Source organism: Melospiza georgiana, chromosome 24 (genome assembly GCF_028018845.1).
Source record: "Melospiza georgiana isolate bMelGeo1 chromosome 24, bMelGeo1.pri, whole genome shotgun sequence".
Taxonomy (NCBI): Eukaryota; Metazoa; Chordata; class Aves; order Passeriformes; family Passerellidae; genus Melospiza; species Melospiza georgiana.
Window position 1 is genome coordinate 5,863,750 of NC_080453.1, and position 12,654 is coordinate 5,876,403.

Genomic DNA, 12,654 nt, shown 5'->3' on the forward strand with positions numbered 1-12,654 from the left:
GAGCGCCGGAAGTGCCGCGCGCGTGTCCGCGGCCCGGCCTGAGCGCTCCGGGCCTGTCCCGGCACCGATACCGACACCGGAACCGATACCGGCACCGGAACCCGAACCGACAGTGATACCGGCACCGGAACCCGCATCCACACCGATACCGGCACCTGTACCGATACCGACACCGGCACCCGCATCCACACCGATACCGACACCGGAACCCTCACACACACCGATACCGACACCGGCACCATGGTGAAGCCGCGCTACAAGGGCCGCTGCTCCATCAACCCCTCCCGCGCCAGCACCAACCCCGGTACGGGCAGGGCCGCGGGCCGGGCGGGCTGAACCGGAGCGAATCGAAGCGAAGCGGGGCTGATGTTCTCTTGTCTCCGCAGATCGCATCGGGGGCGAGGGAGGGAACAACATGCGGGACCGAGCGACCATCCGGCGGCTCAACATGTACCGGCAGAAGGAGCGCAGGTGAGGGCCCGGCCTGGCCTGGCCGCCATCCCGGGACAGGCCCCAGAACGCCTCGGGACTGGAACTGGGAAGGAAAGATACATTATTTAATAAATATTCTTGTTTTTCAATAGGAAATTACCACAAAAATCGTTCCCTGTGAGGGTGGGCAGGCCCTGGCAGAGCGTGCCCAGAGCAGCTGTGGCTGTCCCTGGATCCCTGGCTGGGACTGGCACTGGGAAGGAAGGATACATTGTTTAATAAAAATTCTCGTTTTCCAATAGGAAATTACCATAAAAACTGTTCCCTGTGAGGGTCAGGCCTTGGCACAGGTGCCCAGAGCAGCTGTGGCTGTCCCTGGGTCCCTGGCAGTGCCCAAGGCCAGGCTGGACAGGGCAGTGGGACAGTGGAAGGTGTCCCTGCCATGGCAATGGTGGCGCTGGATGGGCTTTAAGGTCCCTTCCAACCCAAAGCCTTCTTTGATTCTGTGATAGATTATGATACTATCATATTATGATTTGATTTGTGATACATTAATGTGCCAGCTGATGTTCTAATCCTTCTAACAGCTTCTGTGCCTTTCCTGAGGCTGCTGCACCCTGCAGACACTCACATGATGAGTTTGTACTCCAACACGTGTTTTATCCTGCACCAGAAATTCTTGTTCATACAACCTTCATTTCTAGTGCATCAAGTTTTAATTACTGCCGTTTTTTCATGGTGTCTAAACCATTATCTTGGACTATTGGTAGCTGTTTTGTCATATGGAAACTTAGAGAGTTGCTCTGTGGTGGGCTCTGTAACCCTGTGAGCTGGGGAGCCTGATCCTGATCAGAGGCCTGAGCCTGATTCCAAGCCTGATCTGAGCCTGATACCAGCCTGATCCTGAGCCTGATCCCAGGCCTGATCCTGAGCCTGATCCCAGGCCTGATCCTGAGCCTGATCCCAGCCTGATCCTGAGCCTGATCCCAGCCTGATCCCAGCCTGATCCTGAGCCTGATCCCAGCCCGATCCCAGCCTGATCCTGAGCCTGATCCCAGGCCTGATCCTGAGCCTGATCCCAGCCTGAGCCTGATCCCAGCCTGATCCTGAGCCTGATCCCAGGCCTGATCCTGAGCCTAATCCTGATCCTGATCCCAGGCCTGATCCTGATCCTGATCCCATCCTGATCCTGATCCTGAGCCTGATCCCAGCCTGATCTGAGCCTGACCCCAGCCTGATCCTGAGCCTGATCCTGATCCCATGCCTGATCCTGAGTTCTCAGCAGCCCAGCGATGTACCCAGGATACAGGTGTAAAACTCTTGATGCATCTGCCTGGAGAGACCCAAACCACACAGAATTCCTGAATTTCCCACAGCAGCAAAGCTCAAAATCTGCCCCCAAACACCTGAAGAGCCTCAGCTCCCTCAGCATCTCCACAGAGGGTGCCCCTGTCCCACACACAGACATCCATGGCAGGGGAGCAGCACCCACCTGGCTGTGCCATGGCAGTTCTGTTTCACATCACCTTCTTTGGTTTCTTGTGCCAAATTCCCCCCTGTTTGGGGAGCAGATGGCGTGGAGGGATTTTGAGACATTGCTGAGTTCACACCAGGTCTCCTCTTGTACATCCTGTGTGGGTGAGTCCTGCAGAGCTGGTTAAAGGGCTTTGTGAGAGAGCTCAGTGGGGTTTGCCAGAAAACAGCACTGGTGCCTTTTGCAGCCCCAGGAGCCCTTCCTGGCTGCCACAAGCAGCTGCAGGGAGGGTCTGGCCAGGCTGGAGTGACACCAAGGGCTGTGACTGCCATCAGTGCCACTCAGGTTGGGTAACTCACCTCAGGGATGCACAGCAGCATTCACCACTGCAGAGGAAGGGTCCCTCTGTCACAGACATCTTTTATGAAAAATCCTTTCCTTAGGATTTTTTCCTCCTGAGAAGATGAGAGGTCTCAGGAACAAAATGTAAACATTGATTATTTGCTGCTGTGGAATGCAACAGGTGCATCTGTGATTGGTCTCATGTGGTTGTTTCTAATTAATGGCCAATCACAGCTGGCTCAGACAGAGAGCCAAGCCACAAACCTTTGTCATTCCTATTCTATTCTTAGCCAGCCTTCTGGTGAAATCCTTTTTTCTATCCTTTTAGTATAGTTTTAATGTAATATATATCATAAAGTAATAAATCAGCCTTCTGAAACATGGAGTCAGATCCTCATCCCTCATCCAAGAACCCTGTGAACACCATCACAGTCCCTCTGCATTTTGTGCTTCTGCTTCTGGCCTGGCACACACAGGGCCTGAGGGGTCAGTGCTGCCCTTTGTGCACTGACATTTCTTCATTTGTCCCTCAGGAACAAACGTGGCAAAATCATCAAACCTCTGCAGTATCAGTCAACTGTGGCACCAGGCACTGTTGCAAGAGTGGAACCAAATATCAAATGGTTTGGTGAGTTTTTGTCCAAATTCCAGACTCAGCAAGCTTCAAAGCTGTTGAATTTAGTGTGATGGAAGGGGTTTGTTTCACAATGGTGATCTGAGAGCTGTGTGGGAAGGAGAGGGACCCCTGCTGTTGTTGATGCCTTGTGGGGCTACCTAAAAACAGAGGGCAGACAAAATTAAGGGAATAAAAAGCAGTTCTATTTATTGAAGGACCTCCAGCTACATTTAGGGCAGATAAAGCCCCCCAAGGGCCACCCAAAATGGATGACAGGTCATGAGTTTTCACACTTTTTTTATAATTTTGGTCCATTTGCATATTGGGGGTTCATCTTCCAATTCCAGCTTCAGCTAATGAAGTCATTGACCCCAAGTTTGTTCCCCCCAGTTCACTTTTGTTTCCATCTCTCAGGGCCTGAGGCAGTGAGGTGTCCTTGATTGCCAGGCCTGGAGAGGAATTGTTGTGTCTGCCCAAAATGGGGAAGCAGCAGCTCACACTGTGTGTGGAGTTTGGAGTTATACACTAAAGAACTGCAGGATTACAAATAGATGGAAAATATAAAAGCTGAAATCCTGAGGCATCATTGTCACCCCTTGCCTGTACCTGTGCTTTGGGGCTTTGCTCTCCCTCAGGGGGGTTATTTTGGCTCCTGTTTTGTTCCCCAAGGTTTGCCCATGTGTATGGCTAGTAAATATCCTAAAGATACTTTTAAAATTTCCTATAAATGGTGGCAAAGAAAGGGATTGGCTGCTTCTTTGGGCTTGGTCTCAAGTAAAACCCTTTTTGTTTTCACTGATATTTTTGTTTCTAGATGCAAAGCTCATGTTTTATTAGTGTCCCCAGTTGGAGCAGTTGAGATCAGGAATGGCCAGGTGTGATGTTTGTTTTTTTTACAGGAAATACTCGTGTGATCAAGCAATCATCCCTGCAGAAATTCCAGGAGGAGATGGAGACTGTGATGAAGGATCCTTACAGGGTGATCATGAAGCAGAAGAAGCTGCCCATGTCCCTGTTCCACGACAGGATCAAACCACACGTGGGTATCCCTGTGTGCACAGCTGTGAGCAGCTCTGCTGTTCTGATCAGTCTGGGAAATACTGGGAAATGCTGCCTTCTACAAGGGGCAGCTGGAGTGGATTCCTTGGGGAAGGATGGTTCTGATTCCCTGTCACTGTGGCCATCAAGTGTGAGAGCAAAGAGAGATATATTATTTAATAAAAATTCTCATTTTCCAATAGGAAATGACCCCAAAAATTCTTTTCTGTGAGGGTGGGCAGGCCTGGCACAGGGTACTCAGAGCAGCTGTGGCTCCCCCATCCCTGGCAGTGCCCAAGGCCAGGTTTGGAGCCACTTGGGACAGTGGAAAGCATCCCTGCCATGGCAGAGGTGGCACTGGATGGGCTTTAAGGTCCCTTCCAGCCCAAAGCCTTCTGTGATTCTGTGACAGGTTATGATATTGTCATATTATGATCTGATTTCTGATAGGTTAATGGGTGTTTGGGGGGGTTACTGTGTGTGGTCTTTTGAAGTTCTAATGCCTCTAACAGCTTCTGTGCCTTTCCTGAGGCTGCTGCACCCTGCAGACACTCACATGATGAATTTCAACTCAAACACGTGTTTTATCCTGTACCAGAAATTCTTCTTCATTCAGCCTTCATTTCTAGTACATCCAATTTTAGTTACTGCCATTTTTTCACTGTGTCCAAACCATTATTTTGGACTATTGGTAGCTGTTTTGTCATATGGAAACTTTGCAAGTTCATGTCATAAGAACATTATTTAAATTAGGGAAAAGGTTGTGTTAAAACATGCATTACAAAAACAAATTGCTCCTTTCAGCCATGCACTGTTTGCTGTTCCAAGACAAGCTGGCTTTCATTGCAAGCTTTAAAATCTAGTTTTGATTGTAATTATCCCTGACAAAAATCTGAGAATTTGGCGAGATTTGTGCTCTTGCTAGAAAAACAAGCAGTGATCAAAGATAGCAGCTGAATTTTCATCACGGTGCCTGTAATTGCATTTGACACCATTTATGGTGGAAGAACTGAAGCATGGCTCGTTGGCAAGTGCAGAATGTTTTGTTGCTTATTAAGTATCCACTCTTGTGTTTCTCAAAGCTTGAAGTGGAAAACTCAAACATTATTAAGGAAGTGCCTGTCACTTACAGGCTGCCAGGGCTGTGTTGAACTTGGGGCTCTTTTCCTGTGTGTCACGAGAGATTGGAAAAAAATGGTGTTTGGGGTTTGTTTTTTTTAACCAACCTGTTTTTCCTCAGACCTCCAGAGTTCACATTCTTGACACAGAAACATTTGAAACAACGTTTGGCCCCAAAGCACAGAGGAAAAGACCAAATCTGTCTGCAAGTGATGTGCAGTCTCTGGTGGAGAATGCTGAGGCCTCGTCAGAGTCTTATGACCAGGGCAAGGACCGAGACCTGGTGACAGAGGACACTGGTGTAAGGTGACTGGAAAGGAAAAATTATTCATTGTGTACATATAGGAAAAGCCAGCCTTGTTTTTAAATGTGGATCTGGTACCTCCATCAATGTTGTTACTGTGTGAGGAGGAAGGAAAAGGAGATTAGCTGAATGTGGGGTTTTGGCTAAATACCAATTGTTACTTGGGCTTTGTCCCCTCTTTTGTCTGTAAATGGATTAAGAGAAGATGATCCTGACTCTGTATCTGTGGTGCTGATGTTTCTGGTGATGTCTTCTAGGGATGAAGCACAAGAGGAAATCTTTAAGAAAGGACAGTCCAAAAGAATCTGGGGTGAGCTCTACAAGGTAAATGGCACTTGGATTTTACAGCAGTCACATCTGTCAGCCTTTACACAGTTACGGGCTTCAGCACAGCACTGAAATCCTGTACAACAATGCAACAATGAGAAAAACTCAAAAAGAGTAGATTTTAATTTCTAAATCTCTGCCTGACTGAGCTTGATTCTTGAGCTCTTGTCCTGCAGGAACAAACATTCTTAAAATACATGATCTAGAAGAGGACTGGCAGAGTGAAGGTATCAGTTTCTCTTGGACTCCTGGGTCTTCACCACAAGTAAAAGAGTCATGTTCCCTTTAGTTTCTTTAGGCTAGAAACATCTGGCATGTTGATGGGGTCATCTTGGGAGAGCTCTGACCCTCAATTCTCCATGAGCCACCATGGCTGCCAGAGAAATGGAGACTGAGTGAATCGGGGTGGTATGAGCAGTTTGTGTGCTCTCTGTGACTCTCTAGGTGTGAAATTGTTTGACTTTTTGCTCTGAATTTCTGAATGTAGCTAAAAACCTTTTCATTTGGATCTAAAAGCCCTGGGAATGGTTCAGCAAAACAGATTTCAGTAAGAGGCTGCCAAAACTGCAGGAAAAAGCTGTGAAACAAATTCACTTGGCTTGAAACAAGTCATAAATGACAGCTCCCTGCTGTAGCTGCTTCGTGGACTAACAGCAGGTTCCTGCTTGGTTGTGTGTTTCATATTGGTCCAGAAAACATCCTTTATACCCTGATGCATTATGAAATGGGAGAAGGGAGTTGTTGCTGAATGGAGGATGAACACTGGGGGTTTGTGTGCTGCAGCACTTTAGTTTTCCCATTTGGGTGTAGTGGTTTCTTTCCCTGGTGCATAAGAGCAGGTAAAAGTTGTTCAGCTCTCCAGGCTGAATTTGGAGGGGATTTAGGAGAGGAGAGAGTAGAGCATCAATGGATGTTAGTCTGAACTTCACTTGTCTGTGGGGAACTAGCAGTTTGTGAAGGATACAAGGTTTTTAAATTAATTATATAGTTTCAAATATCACTAGTTTTCATTTGGGAGGTACAGATAATCTTGCTTTCTGCAAAATCCATTATTTCTGTGTGGGGTTTTTTTATATTTTTCAGGTGATTGACTCATCAGATGTTGTTGTTCAAGTTCTGGATGCCCGAGATCCCATGGGCACTCGCTCCCCTCACGTGGAATCCTACCTTAAAAAGGAGAAGCCTTGGAAACATCTCATTTTTGTCCTGAACAAATGTGATCTCATTCCTACCTGGGCCACTGTAAGCACAGTCCTGCCTGTTATTCTGTGGACCTTCTTTGTTCCTGTTGTGGCTGTAGCTCTGTGCCAGTCCCCATGCTGGTCTGGAAGGGCGTACTGCAACTGGGGCACTGGGAGTTCTCTGCTTGCCTGCAGTAAAAGTAACAATTACCATGTAAATCTGTCCAAGTTTGGCCAAGTTGAGCAACACACGCCAGCCACAAATTCCCTACTTCCTCTGTCTGGATTTAACAGTTCAGCTGTTGTCTCCAGAGTGTGCTAAATGTTAGTCTGCCCAGGATCCATATCCACCCCAGCTGGTTTGCTTTATGTCGTTAAACTAATGAGTTTTAGCTAGCAGTGAAGGCGTTTTTGGGAAATTGTTTGTCTTTAATACAAACAATACTGTTGGGCTGGGGAAGTGCTTCAAAGGTTCTTCCTTAGCAATGTTCATGTTGCAGTTGTGAGCCCAGTGCAGAGGCTGTGCCCTCCTCTCTGAGCTCAGTGTCACTGTCCAGCCCCAGTCTCTAACCCAGTCCTCTTTGCCTCTGCAGAAGCGTTGGGTCACTGTCCTTTCCCAGGAGTATCCAACACTTGCTTTCCATGCCAGCCTCACAAACCCATTCGGCAAAGGTGCCTTCATCCAGCTCCTCAGGCAGTTTGGAAAGGTACAAAACGATTTTGGGGATCTGTGGTTGGTTTGAGGGGGTTACTGTGTGTGGTCTTTTGCTTTGTTAGCAATTGGGGTTCAGGACTGCAGTGGTAATTCTGTCCCGCACTCCAAGATGTAAAAGGATCTGTTATTTCTCACCAGTTACACTCTGACAAGAAGCAGATCAGTGTGGGATTCATTGGTTACCCCAACGTTGGCAAGAGCTCAGTGATCAATACCCTGAGGTCCAAGAAGGTCTGCAGTGTGGCCCCCATTGCAGGGGAAACAAAGGTAGGAACATCCCAGTGCTAAAGACACAAATGTGCTCGTGTGAAACAGCCCAGTGACCTTGTCAGGTTCTGCACTGGCCTGCACAGGTTGTGGGACCCTGAGGAGGGGCTCATGGACAGTCCCTGATCTGAGACCCTGCTCTGGCAGCATTCCCCAATTCCCACCCTGCTGTACTGCAGGGCTGTGATGGGAATGCTCAGCTGCCCTCACTCCCTGATCCAAATGCTGGGTCAGTGTCTTGGTTTGGAAAGACAGGAGGCTGCTAAGGAAGGCAGGAGCCTCCCCTGAAATGGAGAATGTAAACCCTCCCCACCCCTCCATATTGCTATAAATTTTAAATTAAGGGGCTCTCAGGCAACAAATATGGGAGCAGGAAATGACAGTTCTTTAATAGGGCAGAAAAATAAAAGGATAAAATAAACAATGCAGTGAACTAAACCAACACTGCCAGAGTCAGAACCCAACCTGACACCCTGTGGGTCAGGCTGTTGGCAGCAGTGCCATTGGAATTGTGGCTCAGCCCTCCTGCAGTGTCAGGGCTGGTTCTGCTGGAGCAGGGATCCTGGAGAAAGGTGCAGTCTCTGCCTCTGAAAATCCAGGGGCAGAGGCAGCTGCTGTTCCTCTGGGCAATCCAGTGCAGAAGCCGTGCTGGTGTTCCAGAATCTCCAGATTCTATCCGGGTAGGAATGCTTGGCTCCTCCCTCTGGGCTCCCATCTCCCAATGGGATGCTGTAGTTCTTATCAGCCATGCAGGGACATTCCATAGCTGTTATCAGCAGGTGTGTCCTCCCAGAGGGAGGAGTGATTGTGATCACTCAGGGAGAGATAAGGCTAAATGCCCACTTGACAAAGATAATGTGCCATACTGATGGTAATGGAACACATCTTGCCTTGCAATCTGGAGCACTCAGGCTCTGTTTCTCTGGCTCTGGGCTGCCAGAATGAAGCAAGGCCTGTGTGGAGGTGCTGATGGGAGCTGCTGCTCTCTTGCAGGTGTGGCAGTACATCACCTTGATGCGGCGGATCTTCCTCATCGACTGCCCCGGGGTGGTTTATCCATCAGGAGACTCAGAGACAGACATTGTGCTCAAGGGAGTGGTATGTGCCTGCACTGGGGGCTGAGAGGCTTTGCTTGTTCCCACTGTGATGGTCTCAGAGGGTTGATCCTCTGCTGATGCTCTGCTGTGCTTTTTCAGGTTCAAGTTGAAAAGATTAAGAGCCCTGAAGACCATATTTGTGCTGTGCTGGAAAGAGCCAAAGAGGAGTACATCAGGAAGACATACAAAATTGAGTGCTGGACAGATACAGTGGACTTCCTTGAGAAACTTGCTGCTAGGACTGGAAAACTGCTAAAGGTGTGCCAGCTTCCTGCATTTGTGGGCTGGAAGATCCTGTTCTGAACATGGGAAATGGCAATGGTTCTGTTGCTCATGGGGCATGGGAGGGCTGTGTGCCCCACAAACATGGACATAAACTCTTCTGTTTCTCTCAGGGTGGTGAGCCTGACTTGCAGACTGTGAGCAAGATGGTTCTCAATGACTGGCAGAGGGGCAGAATCCCTTTCTTTGTGATGCCACCAATGGAAGAACCAGTGGCTGGTCAGCCAGCTCCCCAGGTAAGAATGTGATGCTTGTGCCTCCTCTTCCTTCATATTTGATTTTCCTAATGGTATTCACTGCTGCTTCTCCCAGAGTGCCATGGATCTTTGGCAGTGCATGTCCTGGGCTCTGCCCAAGCATGGTCCTTCATGTGACACCTGAATTTTGTGAGGACCAGGTAGCAGTGCTCTTTACAGAGATGTCTGAGTCATTATTACTATGAGAAATGTCAGTAATCATGTTGTCATCTTAGGCTTTTTCTGATGAGAGAAAATGAAAATTGTTCCTGGAGATGGTGGGACAGACTTTGGGGATAATACACCCTGCTCTTCCTTGCAGCCTCCTGTGCTGGAAGCAGCTGTGACATCCAGCCAAGATATCACTGAGGAGAAAGTCTCTGAGTTGGTGGCACCAGCTGTGGAGGCAGCAGAGGAGGGGAACAACACAAACAATGAAATCAGGCAGCTCATGTCCCACGTGCGGCAGAACTTCGGCAGGATTAACGTGGCACCTCAGTTCTCAGAAGAAGACCTGGTTCCTGTGGATGTGCCAGGCTTTGATGACACTGACCATGAATCCACTGGAGGGGAGGAAGAGGAGGAGGAAGAGGAGGATGAGGAGAATGAGGAACATCCAGGAGAGGAGGAATTGCAGATGGCACCAGATGTGCAGGAGAGCTCTAAAGCAGTTCTTAAAGCTTTGGAGGACAAGATTGCAAAATACAGAAAATTTCTGGATAAAGCTAAGGCCAAGAGATTCTCAGCAATAAGGTACCTGAATCTGTCCAATGTATTGCAGGGGGGGAAAGGGTTGATGAGGCTCTGCTGTAGATTGACTCCATTTCTGACTTGCTTGACACACATAAGTTGCCACAGCTTATCTGGCTTAGCTATAAGGGTTGGGAATTGGGCCAAGTAGCAGTTTGTTTTTGAAAGATTATTCCAGGAGCTGCTATTTACCAGCAAATTAAAAATGTTCTCACTTTTGGAAAGCTGCCTCTTAAAACTATGGATTGGAGTTAGCATTATCTTGGTTAACTGGGCAGCAATACTGCATCCTTGGATCTCTCCTTGATGTTGGGTAATCCCAAGGTTGGATATCCCTGGGTGTTCATGCATGTGCAGTGAGTCCTGGCCCATACAGCAGGCCCAGTTTTAGCAAAGCTCACCCACCAGCTTTATGAGGAGGGAGATTTCAAGGTTTAAGTGCTACATTTTCTCTCTCATATAGCACACAAGCACAACAACTCCAGCAACAAGGGTATTGCAATATTCTGGTGCAAAGACTGGTTTTGATGCTGTCAGGGGACTGGGATCTGCTGGAGTCTGATGGCTTCTCAGAGGTGGTCACTGTTTGTGTAACAACAATCTTTTATTGCTGGTTTTATCTTCCATAGAATCCCCAAGCGACTGAGTGACCAAGTGTTTGCAAAATCCGTGGAGAAGGCTGAAGAACCCAAAGAAACTGGAGACAGAGGTAAAATAAGATTAGTAGAGAAAAAAATGGCATTAAGGGGAGAAGCATCCACTGGATCCTGTGTGCAAGATCTTTTCCCCTAAAACTACTTAAATCTCCCTTTAGCTGTCCCAAGGGCTGCTGCTGACCTGATGTAGCCTTCCTGTGGAACAGCTGTGTGTGATGGGAGGTGTCCCTCTCAGTGAGGGAGGATACAGTGAAGGCAATTTTTGAGTTCCAGCAGCCTGGGCTCCCAGCAGGCCGCAGCCAGAGCAGCCCTGGGTGTTACAGGAAGGAGTGGATGGGATTTGGGATGTTATAAAAGCAGAGATACTTCAAGCTATAAGTTTTTACTGAGTTGTTGTCAGTTTTAGTAAAGGCACAATCCAGTGTGAGAGCCCTGTTCTGACAGGATTGTGGAATTCTCCTGGACTTGGCTGAGGCTGGAGCAACCTGCTGCTCAAGAGCAGTTTTCACAGTAATAGCTGTGATTCTCTTGTGAGGAACATTCATGTTGTTTTGGTAGAAGCTCTTAAATACAGCCAAGGGAATATGTTGCTCAAGGAGTTGAAATGGTGACCTCAGCCTGCAGTTCTTCAAACAAATGAATGTTCTGGAAGATACCAAGGGCATGATCTCTGCTGTTTGCAGGCATAGAGAAGAAAAGAAAGATGAAAGAAGAGGAAAGTGATGATGATGACCAGTTGGGTAAACAGCCTTGTAAGAAACTCACATCCAAAGAAGTAAGTGTTCTTTCCTGTAGTACAACTGAGCAGGGAAATCAGCTGGCTTTTCTATCCTTGGCCATATCACTAAAGAGCTTTGAGACTTTGGGCATGAACAGAAGGGGAGTGAAATCTGAATTCTGTTATGAATGTGACAACTTCTGTCACCTCCCTCTTACCTGACTACGCACACCAGATTGAATTTTGTGTCTTGCTGCAAAGACTGAAATGGAGTTTTCTCCCATAAGAGCAGGGCGGGTGGGTTCTGTGCAGAATCACATCAGTAACATTTTGTTTGAAATTATTTATTTTACTTAACGTGTGTGGAATGCAAAGTGAACACCATTGGAGAGTTGCAGACACTGAGGCTCTGGATGCTGGGGATTTGCTAATGTGTTTTGTGTTTGCAGAGGAGACGAGCCGAGAGGCAGCAGCGCTCCAAGAAAGTCGGAGTCCGCTATTATGAAACTCACAACGTGAAAAATAAGAATAAGAACAAGAAAAAAACTGGCTTGGAGGGACAAAGATCAAAGCACAAAAAATACAACCATAAGCAATAGCTGCTTATTCTATTAAATTTTACATAAAACATCTCTAGTATGCGGTGGCTTTTTTTACTATAAAACTTGCGGTTCCTGTTCAAAGCCCAGTGTGACCGGTCTGTCCTGGCCCCAGGAGCAGCATCTCTGTCTTTGTTTCTGCATCATCTGAAAGTTCTTTGTGCAGTTGGAGCTGGTGGTATTTCCACATCGCTGTCCCAGGCCAGCAAACACTGCAGTAGCCAAGCAGCTATTCCAGTGTTGCTCAGTGGTGGGGTTTGGGTGGGTTTTGTTCTGGAAACCCAGTTTTTCCAGTTCTGGAAACTGGCTTTGTGGGGTTTTTCACATGACTACAGGGAATTCTCTTTGCCTTGTTCACCTTCAGTGTAACCGGCTGCTCACAGAGGTACCTCAAGCAGGGATTTCATTTGCTTCCAGTGAGAAGTGAATCTGTGAGTGCCATTGTGCCCCTTCATTTCACCAGAAACAGTCACACCCAGAGCTCTGTTGTTGCCTGTGCTG

General features: G+C 47.7%; 1 protein-coding gene across 2 annotated transcripts; it reads left to right on the forward strand.

The window, feature by feature from the left end:
* GNL2 (G protein nucleolar 2) lies at positions 1 to 12,184 on the forward strand. 2 transcript variants are annotated; one of them, XM_058040416.1, is made up of 16 exons: positions 1 to 304; positions 387 to 471; positions 2,782 to 2,876; positions 3,764 to 3,903; positions 5,143 to 5,327; positions 5,583 to 5,649; positions 6,736 to 6,894; positions 7,427 to 7,540; positions 7,687 to 7,815; positions 8,809 to 8,913; positions 9,012 to 9,170; positions 9,308 to 9,430; positions 9,753 to 10,183; positions 10,810 to 10,889; positions 11,520 to 11,611; positions 12,004 to 12,184. In XM_058040416.1, exons 1-16 carry the CDS (start codon positions 241 to 243, stop codon positions 12,151 to 12,153), a joined length of 2,178 nt encoding a protein of 725 aa, XP_057896399.1. In that variant the 5' UTR covers positions 1 to 240; the 3' UTR covers positions 12,154 to 12,184. The 2 variants fall into 2 exon arrangements, with proteins under 2 accessions (XP_057896399.1, XP_057896398.1); XM_058040415.1 differs by lacking the exon at positions 12,004 to 12,184 and having other exon boundaries at positions 11,520 to 11,997.
* The last annotated feature ends 470 nt before the right edge of the window (positions 12,185 to 12,654 follow it).

Coding starts and splice junctions, on each gene's coding strand:
- GNL2 (XM_058040415.1), top strand. CDS start 241: ATGGTGAAGCCGCGCTACAAGGGCCGCTGCTCCATCAACCCCTCCCGC. Junction 8,914..9,011: donor ACATTGTGCTCAAGGGAGTG/GTATGTGCCTGC, acceptor GTGCTTTTTCAG/GTTCAAGTTGAAAAGATTAA. Junction 10,184..10,809: donor AAGAGATTCTCAGCAATAAG/GTACCTGAATCT, acceptor TATCTTCCATAG/AATCCCCAAGCGACTGAGTG.